Here is a 14,536-nt window from a genome sequence, read left to right as displayed (position 1 = left end):
AAATATGTTCAGTACACAGTGACATGGGTTACATGTGCTGTTTTGCTGTATCTGATCCTGTTTCTCTTTTTGGACCACTGCAATGCTTTGGTCTTAGTTTGAAATTTACAGTGAGAAAGGCACGGCAATTGTTATTTTCTCAACTTTGAAGAACACAATGAGGCATGACAAAACAATGGCATCTTCTAACCATGTGTTTGGCTGATTGTTTAATCTCCAAAACCGCAAGAGTACACAAGGGGAGGTAACTCCCAGCATGACAAGACAACTCCCTCTGCGGCGATACCATGCTTGATTCGCTACTACTATGTCAATATACTACAGTAATGACTCATAATTCAACATTTATGTAGTATAGGGAAATGAAATCAAAATGATATTAAATACTTTTGGTCAGTATGGCACTGAGTGTAATGATATTAATGTATGTATAGCTTTTTCGCCAAACTACCTAAGGTTACTTTCTGGTACAGAGCTATTTCCCCTAAATATTCCAGCATGCACTGTGATATGTATTCCACAGATAACTAGAACTCTTTACATAGGCCCCACATGTTTGGCTGTACATGAAACCTTGTGGTGCCTGTAATCAGCACTATTTATTCTCCATGGGTTAGCAGTATATAACCAGCAAAAGTCTGGACAAGGACAAGCAGCAGCACACACATAATGCATGTTGCAGTGTAAATAGGGTACATTTAAACCAGACCACAATACACCTCAATCATGGGGATGCTGGATTAAAATAGGTCCCAAGCATTCTGTGCTGGTCATATGGGATGGATGCTCATATCAAAAATAGGAGAGCATGGTCCAGTATTTTCTTTTCACAAATTACAATCCTTAAGCTGGAATATTGCAGAGTGTGACATTAAACTAAGGGACAGTGGGGTACCCAAATGGTTAAAGCATTTGATTGTCCTGCTCGAGATCTGGGTTTGATGCCTCACATGGGTACAATGTGTGAAGCTCATTTCGGGTGTCCTTTCTTTTCCCCAATCTGGATCAACATTAACATGCTGTGCTGGTCACATGGGTAGATACCTGTTCAAGTGTGTCAGGCTTGATGGATTTCACAGTTAAGTGTCCTTGTGACTTGATGACATGATTTGCTTGTGATCCTTGTCCAGACATGATTATTTTCATGGTTATGATAGAAATACTGGAAGATTAAGTAAACAGGACCTGGGTGCTATTGCACAAAACAACCTCAGTACTAAGGTGATCGTAACATAGCCGTAGTCTTAGTGCTAAAGTTGGCTTGTACAAAGCAGGGATTGAGAAAGGCAGGGGCCATGGACCATTTTGCACATTAGATTGAAAAATGGCCCATTAAAATTTTAAGTTTACTATTGATAGAAGGGCAGTGGCCCATTCTAACTTCAGGAAATGGCTAATAATTCTGAAAATGGCCCATTGTCAACATTCTCTTTCCCAATCCCTGACAAAGGCAATTTGACCTTTGAAATTTTGAAGCTGAACGTCATAGAATTGTTTGGTAATGAGATGTTGCACAAAACAACTTCAGTACTAAGGTGATCGTAACATAGCCTTAGTGCTAAGGTTGTTTCGTACAAAGGCAGACTCTTGAAGCCGAATGTCATGATAGAATTGTTTGGTATATGAGGATTTTCTCTTATTATATTCCAAGACATGTTTCTTTTCAGAATGACTCTTTTGACCTGTTGTCGGCTGCATTGGATGAGTCTGGTATTACTGGAAATGATTTGGCAGATCTGAGCTGTGATTCCTCAGTGCCATCTACAAGTGACTATGGCAGTTTGCAAAATACAGTGAGTTCACATACACAGCTGGTTGCTTTTATGATTTGTAGCAGGTACAAAACAATCTTGATACCAGGCGTCAATGTGTTTTTAAAATGGTTACTTGATAAAACTTTGGAAGGGCCTTGCGGTGTGTCAAGGTCACTCAATGTCCTGGACAGTTTGCCCTAAGTCATTCCATCTGCATGCAGAATGGTGTTCTGTGAGGCAAGAATATTCCTGCTGCATTGGTATCAGTATGTTTTTTACTTTTACAGATTGTTGATCAGAATTTGTTGATAATATTTTTGTCAATGAAATTTGATTTTGAATTCATGTTTTTTGTGTAATCTTAGTATGGTATTTATATCAAGGAAGAACCAATAGGGAGTAAACCTTGATCTGATTTCTCGTCCATTTATGTCCATTACGTGACGAACCATTAGCTTCACTTTTCAGTAGTTTAGAAGCTTATAATATAGCATAATTTACTGGAATGCATATTTTAACTAAGTTAGTGCAAATCTCCCATGACTGAGCAAAATATATAATGGAACTGCTTTCATTTCAGCTTGTAACCAGGAAGTCATACTGAATGTAACACATATTCCCATAATATGAAATATATAGAACAGAACTAGTTGAAATATCCAGGTGCTTTCTAAAAGGGATAGGACTTGATCTGTGACATGGCTTAATGGGTTGCATGATACTTTCATACCTCGCAGCTTGTTGTTATACCTTTGTAGCTTGTTTTCATGTCTCAGTGGTACACCTGAATTGGTATCAGTATGTTTTTCACTTGTACAGATTGTTGATCAGACTTTGTTGATGTCAAATGTCAGTGAAGTTTGATTTTGAATTCACCGTGTGGTGTATTCAAGGTTACAGTTCAACAGTATGTGGTAAACATGTTACAGAACTGATTCCATTTTAAATGAGGAAACCAGGTGGTTAAAGCATCACCTGCCATGCCAGTGACCACAGTTTGATTCACCACATGGCTACAGTATATTAAGCCTATTTCTGGTGTTCCCACAGTTATGTTGCTGGAATATCGCTAAAAGCAGTATAAACCAAAATTCAATCAATCAGTTTGGCCCACCGGATCAAAAGTCCAGGAAAGTGGTCTTCCTGACTGGTGTCCAGCTTAGTTTTCATATGTGATTCCTACAAAAATCATGTAAGCCAGAATTTCCTACTTCCTATAGATGGTTGATTTTACCAGTTGACCAGTAAAACATGTTTTTTTCCATGAGCTGGTATATACCGTGGAAGCATGCAGAAAACTGCTTTTTTTTTTTTTGTTAAAGACTTTCTCGTTACAAAGATATATGTTAGCCAAATTTGTGATCTAACTAGCTTTCTTTGAAATGCTGTTAACCAATGTAGGTTGAATGAAATAAATACTTGAACTAAACATACTGGCAATGCGCTAGCTGTGCATGATTGGTCAAAAGCCCCAATCATCGTGATTTTTAATATGTGAATGGTTTAACAAAGCACATTGCTACACCTTGCTAGGTTACAACATGGTGAACACTCACTACGAACTTATACCAAATAAAAAGGCAAAAGCCGATATATGTTAGAGTTTGGGTCTCAGAAGGAGATTGAACAGAAAAATAGATGGTCATAAGTTTGTACTTTCTGCAGCATGCTATACCAGTATACAGTGGTAAATACTGTGGTGCTTGAACAAAAACCTTGGCATACCATGGTACTGAAATTTTTGTGGTACCCAACCCTACTGTTTCCACGATTTATCAAGAAGTTCAGATCAGATTTTGTATATGACTATCGTGTTTGTCTTTATGATTGGTTGTTTTGATGTAATTAATTAGATTTAGGGTCGAACCTGCAGCAACCTTTCTGGAATGGCTATTTTTGTTGATATTTTATGGTGGGTAGTGGGGTAGCCTAGTGGTTAAAGTGTTCACTCAGCACACCACAGACCTGGGTTCTATTTCCCACATGGGTACATTGTGTGAAGCCCATTTGTAGTGTTCCCTGGTGTGATATTGCTGGAATATTGTTAAAATCAGTGTAAAACTGAACTCACTTGCTGACATTGTATGTTGTTGACAACATATCCAGACAAGCTACAGTGCTTCAACATGTTTTTTCTTATGATTTGGTAATTAATTACACATGTTGAGCATTCACATTAGGTTTGAAGATTTGATACGGTTGAGAGTTGATTCTGTTCAAAGTTATGTTAGTAATTAATTAAAATATGAGATTTTGCAGATTTGTTGATCATGCGGATGATTTGTATCAGTGTAAAATTCATTGCTGAAAGGGCTGTTCTAGTGAATTTCATTCTTTGCAGGGATTTCCTGATTCACCTTTGGTAAATGGAACACCGAACAGCAAACATGGTGACGTGAATCAAGCTGATCTGTTCAACCAGGCCTTGGGCCAGCTGTCTGCAGCATCTCCACATATCAAACCCAGGAACACACCAAGCCCAGTAAGTCACAAGTCTAGACATGGGTCCTGTTTCATGTGTACAAGGCCTGTGTAGGATCATCATAGATGGTGTCCTCTCTTGTGACACTGTTGCTGTTGTCAGTATGTAGAAACATATCCTGCAGGATTGAGATTATAACTTTATGATAGGACTAAACAAATCCCCAGTTATATCATTTCAGTTTTCCTTCTCAACACTGGGTGGGGTCATTATCCTGATCTGATGTTTCCATTTCATTATTGTAATTTTAAATGGTGTGTCTACATATTTTACAGTTATGCAAAATTTTATTCAGAAACTAAGGATCACTCTGGAGCATAGTTTTTTTGTGCCCCCGGCACAGAGACTTGGAAATAAAATCTGTCATCTAAATAGATTTTGACAGGGTTTTGGTACTCTATAACAGGAAAGGGGTATAACAAGGTCAACATGCGAAGTTGGTTTGTTCAGTTCTCTTTGAAGCAACCCCTTTAATACTATGCATACTTTTCAAGCCAATAGATTTCACTACAAACTTAAACATATTCACTAAAATTATGCTCACATTTTAGGATCTACTGTCTTTGAAAGCTTTAAATTCCAGATTTTTCGACTCATATAACAGGTATATTCAATTTATAGCCAGTGAGATCAATGACCCTTCAGTGCATGGTAGGTAAAAAAGCCAAGCATGTTGGCAGCAAATAGGTTCATCATGGGTCCGATTGTGATGAAAAAATGATGTTAAACTGATCATGGTAGTAAGGTTTGAGTGGTTTGGAAAAAATGGTGATTAGCATCCTGACTGCTGCCATTTTTTCAGACTGTTTTAGTGTGTGTTGCTTGTGTCCACATGCAGATAGACAAGAAGTTCGATAACTTAGTGGTACAAATTAAGTGCAGGGAGTTTTGCTCTAATCGTATTTATTCATGTTTATGGGGAAATATGTTTTTTATTCATTTTGATAAGTCAGGCATGTGTGAAATATACCCTGATCCTGTTGTCTGTGCTTAGGAATAGTAATAATTCACCAGGACCTCTAAATGATATTTGCAATGGTCCTGGTAGCCAGAGAAGTTTGTATTGATAGTTAGGTAAATCTACTAATATTATTTTGGTCCAGTGAACTACAGACAGGGCCACTAATTATTGTCCACTTGCTGGTCCTGTGATCTAGTTATGGTGTGTGGTCCTGTGCACAGAGCTCAGGTCACGAATCAGTGGAAGATCAGACGGTCCGTGGATGGTTGACCATGTTTGGCAGCTTGACTCATGAGAATTCCTGGGAATTCAGGCCTGTCCCATAACGAAGGGCATTATACATGTGGCCTCAGCTCAAGTTAGTTCAAAATTGCCTCTGTTTACCCATCAGAAAATGGGTACCTGGTTGGATAAAGTCATACAGCCATAACCTTTTAGCGCTTACCAGGCAGCTTGGGTTATCCACGGTAATAACAATCAGATTCTGATCAATCAGTTTGACAGGTTTCTTTTGTTGTTGCAGGTATTGACAGGTGTTCCACAGTCTCTGTTACGAGCCAATACAGTCCCTGGGCAAAGTCCTACAGTACATGCACCAAAGATCATCCGTGTTCCAAGTTCATTGTTAAACTCTTCCTCCTCCCCACTATCCTCGCTCCCCAGCAGCATTACACGCTCCCTGGTGCAAGGGGTGTCCCCCAACCAGCCCCGGGTCATCACAATCACCCGCATGGGGTCCGGAGGCAATGTGGGGAGCAGACAAACTATCACCCTCACTCCACAAGCTACCAATGCAAACAGTCCAAAGATTATTGTAGCAAGTAGTAATAAGAATATGAACTCTATTTCAACTGTGAATGGACAGGTCATGCGGACTAGTTCACCGATACAGGTGGTCAGCAAAGTGGGGATGTCGGGAGGGAAGCTGTTACCTGGCTCAACCATGACTTCCGCTCAGACGTCTCTGTTGAACAGTTTGCAAGGAAATCGCTCAGTTACTTCTACGGTTCCAAGCAATGTTGCTACGTCACTTGTTAATGGTAATAACATTAATGCCATCAAAACTAGTCTTTCCAATAAGGATCTCTCAAGGCTGTGGTCTCAAGAAGATGTCCGGCTGAAAACAATGGCTGGAATACAGGTGGGTGGAAAACTCTGTTTCATGAAGTACAGGACACTGTTGTGGATATAGGGATAGAAAATGTTCATGACACCTTGTGTTTCACTATTTATTTCTTTGTTGGTTTATAAGTAGGAGTTATCTTATGTAATAACCTTCTGATATTTGGATGTGTGCAGTCTAATGACTCTCAATGCTGATAAGTGAATGGAAATGATGTGATGTTTTAATTTATTTGCCCTTAAATATTTATGATGAATGTAGTTGTAACAAATATTATTGCTTTCCAGAAATGTGACAACTTGACACAAGCTTGAAAAGGCTTGACTGCTTAAATTCACATTGTAACATTCTATGATATTTCAACAATTTCTCTTAATGAGCTTTACAAAGAGGGATGAGGACAAATCACTTGCGCAGTGTTAATTCTGGGGTGTGTTTCAGGTCCATCGACAACACAGTCAGACAATCATGCGCACTCCAACAGCCCTTGAGGAGGAGGAAGTTGAAGAGGAAGTAGAAGAGTTGGGACATGCAGAGACCTACTTTGAGTACATGCCGGAAAAATGTGAGTAGGAGATGAAACTGTTTTATGCACCACAGTTTTTTCTTTTTAGTCTTCCCATGAAACATACTGGCATTTTAGGGGAGCGCGTTTCAATCTTATAATACCTGGGGCACTACTCTTCAGTAGGTGTAGGGGTGACTAAATGTATCTGTCGGTCATACTTTGAACTTTGTCGATTGCATGACCGCAGCATGAATGTTTGCTGACATGATTCACGTACCAGGGTGTTAGTGACCAGTTGCTAACTTCTGTAAATCTCTGCCCCACCCCCCTCCAATCCCCATCAAAATGAAAAAAAGAAAACCTGACTAGAATTACTGTATTACTGTTAGTATGTGCCAATAATAGGGTTTTACATAATGCAGAAATGTGCTTCCAGTATCCACACCTATAGAATGGATGTATTGTGTCCAGTTGGACACTCAGTAATAAGTAATATTAATTGCACTATATACTTTGCAACATATATGAAGCCCCAGTTGGAAACGAAATGAGTACATCATATAGTGCACTACATTACCTAATTACTTGAGAAGACCCTCATGTTTTCTGCAAGGGCCCATGATGAAGTTGGTAATAACAGGTCCTCGGGACCACTGGCTTTGTAGAGCAAGGTAAGACACGGCGTGGTAATCATGATGTTTGGACAGCATCTGATTGTGGTGTTTGAGCAAATATTGTTTGACTGTAGGCTGGCCATTGTCTACTTCAGTGTTGATATGACCATCACAATATATGTTACAGTAAAGCTTGGAGAGAAGCATCCTGATGCTGTGGTGGAAACAAGCTCCATGGCAAGTGTGGAGCCTCCCGACATCCACTACAAGCTGTCTATACCTGAGTCTGTGATGGACAATTGTCAGTTGTCAGCTCTGCAGCTGGAGGCCATTGTTTATTCCAGTCAGAGACATCAGACAATCCTGCCTAGTGGTGAACGTGCTGGTTTTCTTATTGGTAGGTTAGAGCAGACTGGAGGAGTCATAGTATGTTGGCTGTGTTTGAAATAAATAACCAGGAGTCATCATTACTGATGTAAAACGTTAAAGTTTGCATTGTCCCAGTTTCAAATTAGTGTTTGGAATTGGTTGAAATCTCACAATTGTTAATCGTTTCGTTACCAATGAGCAGTCATCCCTCCAAAAATAATAGTGAATGTAATTTCTCAGATTTTTTGATTGCAGGCAAGTATAACATGGTTATCAGTTGTTTTTTGTTTTATTTAGAAACTGCGCAAATTGCATTTGTAAATATTATATCCAATGTAAAATGATGCAACTTTCAACTTTAAGTGACGATTAATGTACTTTATGAACAAAAACTTCCTGGAGTCTTAAATAAATATTCATTCATGACTTTGAGTAGCTAAACTGAGTTTTCTAAAAAGTAAACACTTTTTAAGGCCCAGACAGTTTCCATGTTATGTTCCATTGTTAAGTGTGTTTCAAACATTAAAACAGTTCCAAAGTTATTTGAGCTTGAAAATGTGATGGATTGCTTGGTCATTTGGTCACTGTGACCAAACTTAGATTATTTCAATTGATCATAACACCACTGTTGCTCTTTATGTGAAAGATCAAAACCATCTCTCCAACTTCACATCACCCCTCCCCATTTTCCCCCTTTGGCGGGCTTAATTTTTTCAAACAAAACCGAGGGGGAGGCTTCGATTCAGTGTATGAACTGGCCGAAGATAGGCTTTAGATATAAAGTCAATATTTGGAATTCACTATTCACTATTCAAATGGGATGCAAGTGGCAGCTGTTAACTTGCCTAGCACATGCAATGCACATACTCTGCAACTTGTCCAGCATGTTTGCTGGATGTCTTTTGAGGAACACATGGTTCAATCTGACAAGCTATCTCATACTTCTCAGTGATCCATTATAGCCTCATGGATGAAACCACCAAGTTAGTAAGTGAAAGGTTGCATGTCTGTAAATTAGTAATAATTTATTCCTCAGTATTGTGAGTGTTGTTGACATGCCTCAACTGTTGCAGGTGATGGTGCTGGTGTTGGTAAAGGCAGGACGATTGCTGGTATTATCTATGAGAACTACCTTCAGGGGAGGAAGAGAGCACTTTGGTAATGAAATATGCTTCCAAACTCCATAAGTAAATACAGCTTCATCACTGCAGCATCTGCATAATGTTTGTACCTTTTAATACTGTAGGTTTCGCTGAATTTCATATCTCTTTGCTGAAATAATATTTCAAAAAGAAATTAATTGATAGTGTGAATTGGAAATATTTCAAGGGTACATTTATTGGAAGCTAAGTTAGTCCGTTTGCTGCAAAGAAACTTGAAAAAGTGACTGATGGTCAGACGAATGTATGTGTAATCATGAGAACCTTGTTGGTGATCTTATGTTGGGTATTTCAGTAGTTATGTGAGCAAAGGGACTTAATGGGGTTTTTAAATATTGCTGAGCTGAAATGTGAAATTGAAGTTGTTCTGACAAATTTTGGGAAGGGTTGGTAAGTTATACAAGTTACCAGTGCTGGTGTCTAGTAGAATTTCCTGTTGAGATGATTCCACACTGATTATGGACTTGTTCTTTTTCTGATATCGTAAACCACAAGAGAACAAAACATACAACTTTAGGCTGGATTGTGTCTGGTTTAATGCTTGAGGTTTTTATTCATAATGTTGTTTATTTAATATTTTACACACTACCTTCTAGAATGTCAGTCAGTCACACAGTAAAGCATGACATGCAGCGGTGAAGATTTAGAACTTAAAAGATTTCATGCATCAACATCATCCCTAAATGATCCAATGTGTTTTTAGGTTGAGTGTTTCCAATGATCTGAAAGTTGATGCTGAAAGAGATCTGAGGGATATTGGGGCTGGGAAAATTGATGTCCACTCGCTCAATAAGGTAAGTCAAGCATGGTGACATAATTAACTGGCACTCTCAGACATCAAGTTTGGTGGAGGGAGAATGGAAGATAGCAGGGGAGGCAGGTGAGTTTCATCTTGGTGTATTCTTGGCCAGACTAGGAACCCAGGACAGACATTAGGCCATGCCATAACACTCTGAAAGTATTTTGTAATGATGGGTCAAAACAAAGTGTGTTTCTTGGTTTTACTGGAACATCAGTGCAATAATGTTTCTTTAGTTCAGAAAACTTAAGATTCACATAGGTACTTTCTGCTTGAAATCCTTTCTTCTGTGAGATACCTCTTTCCTTGACATCTATTACTGTTGGTTCAAAGGGTTGATGCTGGCTCTGTAGGTGGTTTTGTACACAGTACTCATGTCTAGGTTTTTTGTAATCTAAGACTTACATTGCTATAGGTTTTCATCCTGTATAAAGTATTCTAGCCATATATAACTTCCTGAATCGAGGATTGTGTCATATGTCACCAAGTGCTGGAATGCTGCTGAAACTATTCACAACTGTCTTGCCTGGTTCTTTGTGTGATAAATGTATATTTTACGCAAGCTCTAACAATACTTAAAACTGTCCCTTAAATAACCATAGGGGCAGTGGAGGAGCCTTGTGGTCAATGGGTTCAATTTCCCCTGTTTAAAGTGCTAGTATTGTTCTTTCAAGACAATAGTTGTTCAGGTAACACCACAAATAGTTCACATTAAAATCCTCATGATATGGCTGGAATATTTCTTATGTGATGTTAAGTATTAGTGCACTTAAAAATCGGTGTTTGATCTAATTTCAGTTCAAATATGCCAAGATAACTTCCAAGGAGAATGGAAGTGTGAAGAAAGGTGTGATATTCTCCACATACTCATCACTGATTGGCGAGAGCCAGTCCAGTAGCAAGTATCGAACACGCTTGAAGCAGCTCCTCAAGTGGTGTGGGAAAGATTTTGATGGACTTGTATCCTTGTCTGAGTTCTTTCATGTAGAGACCTATGTTTGTGGCGGATGCCTCCCATTGATGTTTTGTGGAATCATTAAATCTATAATTCCAGATTGATCCACTCTCATCAAATACGTCACAAATATTGTCTAAAAATATTGCCTGTAAATTAAACCAGATATTGACCTTGATATCATCACATTGCCCTTAAATAGACTGTTAACTCCCCCACCCCTAGATATCCCCTTCTGTCCAGAATTGCCTGTTCCCCTTGAGATGTGCCCAGTCCCCTCTTTCTGTGCCTGTGCCTCATAGCAATAGAGCTGCCTTCTCCTTATGGACCTACCACCCCTATGTCTTCACTTCCCCTCTAAATCTCCCCATCTCCCTATCAGTGTGACTGAACCCCCCCCCCCTCACACACACACAGATATTGATCTGCCCCTTCCCCATCGATTCTAGCCGTCTAGAAATGCGTGTCATGGATTTCAACATCTGACAGGTCTGTTTCTGTGTGTGGTATTTTCCTTGACAGCGGAGATTGTATTTGATGAGTGTCATCGAGCAAAGAATCTGTGCCCAGTGGGGTCTAGCAAGCCCACAAAGACAGGCCAGACTGTGCTGGAGTTACAGAACCGATTGCCTATGGCTCGCGTCATCTACGCCAGTGCCACAGGAGCTTCAGAACCAAAGAACATGGCTTACATGACACGGTTAGGCTTGTGGGGTCCAGGCACACCTTTCAAAGAGTTCCCAGACTTCATCCAGGCAGTTGAACGAAGGTAGGTGCTTAAAAATTTACTGAACATTGACTGTTGTTAGGAAGGTAGGATACTCTATGGATTACAACTTTGTTGTTATATTGTGATGCAAAGGTTTGTTGCAGATTCATATACTGTTGTCTTGGTTTTGGAATCTATGCTGATATGGCACCTCATGATACAAGACATACTTTGCCTTAGTCATCAACTTCCAAAATACCAATTGTACACGTCATTGACTGTTATGTCATAAATAAACATTGTTCCAAAGATTTGAAAATGTTTATTGATGATTGTCTTTTCTTCTTATTTTATTACCATCTTCCATAACTGGAAGAATATCACCCACAGGTTTAAATTAGTGATTGCCTGTTTAGAAGCAAAAGCCATGGAGTCAGCAATGAAATGTAGAATTTGGAACAGTATAACTGTCTTGATGTAACAAGCATTTTCATGTTACAGGGGTGTTGGTGCCATGGAACTGGTTGCCATGGATATGAAGCTTCGTGGAATGTATATTGCTAGGCAGCTCAGTTTCAAAGGTGTTTCCTTCAAGATTGAGGAGATTCCACTTGCTGGCGAATTCGTGGAAATTTACAACAAGTCTGTCAAACTGGTAAGCTATAAATCTAGAAACATGTTTTTTTTTCATAATTTCTACACTTTTAGCTAAGATTTAGCTAATTAACATGTACCAAGTTTGGGAAATCTTTTCTTATGTTTCTGTATGTTTATATTTACATGAAGAAAAATACTTTTGTGTAAGCCTGGAACATGTGTTATCAGGTCTATGAACGGTTTCTGGGGTTTCTTTGTGACTAAGGATTGGGTCAATGAGGCAGCCCAGGATCAGCTAAAATTTGATCTTAATTGTCTTAGGTCCATGGTATTTAGCACGAGTGCACATAAAGAGTTGCGTTAATAATTTAAATGACCTGCATTACTGTAGTCTTTGCTCCAACATGACAGGCTCCGACCCTACTTTAATAATGGTCATATCACTATTTACCCCAACTCATAATACATAGATTAATTGTTGTCACTTTCACTTTATGATGCTAGTGTGTGTATTAGAAAGTCCTCATTCTTCTGTTGCAGTGGGTAGATGCCCGTGAGAAGTTCCAGCAAGCTGCAGACCTGATTGATGCAGAACAGAGAATGAGGAAGAGCATGTGGGGGCAGTTCTGGTCCGCCCACCAGCGCTTCTTCAAGTATCTGTGCATCTCTGCAAAGTGTGCACACTGTGTGCAGCTGGCTCGAGAGGCTGTCAAAGGGGGAAAGGTGAGTGACTTTGAAGAGCATATTGCAGAACAGGTATAACAGAGTAAGGATAGGGGCCAAGATGAATGTCAAGTGGTCAGTCTGAGAAAAGATGACTGGCCGATAGATAACAGAGAATTAGCCACTTAACCCATAGTAAGCAAACAGTGCTCACTTGGTGATGTCTTTGTTTCAGTGTGTTGTGATAGGCCTCCAGTCAACAGGAGAGGCACGGACACTGGAACAGTTGGAAGAGTCGGGCGGTGAACTCAATGACTTTGTCTCCACAGCCAAGTAAGTGTACCTTGTATCACTGAATGTCATGTGTTCTTTTAGTCTTCCTTTGTTTGCTGATAGTTCGAACTTATTGTTGGTTTGGTTGGTAAATGCTGAAATGTCCTTGAAATCCATTTTTCATTTCTTATGAATTTGTTTGTATATTGTACAGATAATATCACGGAGTTGCCAAAGTTTCATCTGTCAAATAAATGGTGTGGTGTATATCATAAGAACATGATTGTTGTTTGACCTGTCTGCGTCTGGGCTTGGGTGGTCAGACTTGAATGACATGTCATTGTATCCCAGTTGCATCGATTGATGTTCATGCTGTTGATCACTGGATTGTCCAGACTTGATTATGTACAGACCCTGTTGCCACATAGCTGGAATATTACTGAGTATCCTGTAAAACAACAAACCAACCAGCTTGTCTGTGTCATACCAAAATGTTAAAAGTATGTTCAGGTTGTGAACCTGCCTGCTGGGCATTCACAGGATAAGTCAAAGACTCGGAGATGTTGAGTACTGTGAATGGATTGGGGTATCCATTGTAGATTGTGGCATAATGTTTCTCTGGCCTAACACTATGAAAGGGGCATATATCAGCACCTGCACAAGTCTACTCACATGCTTATATTCATCTCACTGTATGAGGGGAAGCAATCATAGACATGACCCTTTTCATACTGTCAGCACACAAGGTGCTTTCAACTCTCAATGCTGCCTCAGTAAGAAAAGCGTTCTACTCTTTCACGTATATGACTTAAAATCTCCATGTTTTTCTAGAGGTGTGATACAGACGCTAGTGGAGAAACACTTCCCTTGCTCAGACCGAAGGAAAACATTTGACATGTTTAACCTTGGTGGACATTCCAACAACAGAACCAATGGATTCTTCAATAACAACAAGAGAAAGAAAGGTATCATATTGTGTTTGGATAGTTAGAATAATGAGGGTAGTGCATCTCTCTTTGGAATTCCTGATAGGCATTTTTAGAGGATTTTTAATATTCCTGAATCTGGTAAAGATTTGAGAGGAAAAATAAAAGAGCCCAAAATGTTTTTCTTCTGAATTTGTGAATGTGTTTCACTGACATTGAATCTTAGTTCTTACTTCTGGTACAAAAAACTCTTGGTACATTCAAGTACAAAATCTTTGCATGGCATTTAAAAGTGAAAAACATAAAGGCAAGATTTGTTCTATGGACACCAACTTCTTTATTGTGATGAACGTAATGTTTTGAAGGATATTCATGTTTCTTCATCAGGGTGATTCCACCTGATAGAGTAGGAATATACTTTAAAAGGTCGTGTCCATCACAATAAAGAAGTTGGCATCCATGAAGAAGTCTTGCTATTTCAGTATGTCACGTCAGAAAAAGCTTTCATCTGACCAAATAAAAGCCTTGCTTTGAATATTTACTGAAGTCTGCTGTGCTGGAATCTTGTAACTTCCAACAGTTTAACTTGGGTAATTTTGAACACCATTACATGCTGTTTGTAAATGTTGGACATTGCCATTTG

At 39.2% G+C, this 14,536-nt stretch overlaps 1 protein-coding gene across 1 annotated transcript in view; it reads left to right on the top strand.

Moving 5' to 3' along the window:
• Positions 1–14,536, top strand: part of LOC137294393 (protein strawberry notch homolog 1-like) — a 34,214-nt gene that overhangs the window by 1,505 nt on the left and 18,173 nt on the right. Inside the window, exons 2-14 of the mRNA XM_067825399.1 lie at positions 1,668–1,793; positions 4,096–4,236; positions 5,721–6,338; positions 6,762–6,885; positions 7,630–7,839; positions 8,885–8,969; positions 9,675–9,765; positions 10,569–10,730; positions 11,253–11,494; positions 11,936–12,089; positions 12,572–12,754; positions 12,930–13,027; positions 13,799–13,932. Coding sequence (XP_067681500.1) covers positions 1,668–1,793; positions 4,096–4,236; positions 5,721–6,338; positions 6,762–6,885; positions 7,630–7,839; positions 8,885–8,969; positions 9,675–9,765; positions 10,569–10,730; positions 11,253–11,494; positions 11,936–12,089; positions 12,572–12,754; positions 12,930–13,027; positions 13,799–13,932 — 2,368 coding nt within the window. The remainder of the gene's footprint in view (positions 1–1,667; positions 1,794–4,095; positions 4,237–5,720; positions 6,339–6,761; positions 6,886–7,629; positions 7,840–8,884; positions 8,970–9,674; positions 9,766–10,568; positions 10,731–11,252; positions 11,495–11,935; positions 12,090–12,571; positions 12,755–12,929; positions 13,028–13,798; positions 13,933–14,536) is intronic.

Source organism: Haliotis asinina, chromosome 1 (genome assembly GCF_037392515.1).
Source record: "Haliotis asinina isolate JCU_RB_2024 chromosome 1, JCU_Hal_asi_v2, whole genome shotgun sequence".
Classification (NCBI taxonomy): domain Eukaryota; kingdom Metazoa; phylum Mollusca; class Gastropoda; order Lepetellida; family Haliotidae; genus Haliotis; species Haliotis asinina.
The sequence above is the reverse complement of the archived record's forward strand: the minus strand, read 5'-3'. Positions and strand labels throughout refer to the sequence as shown.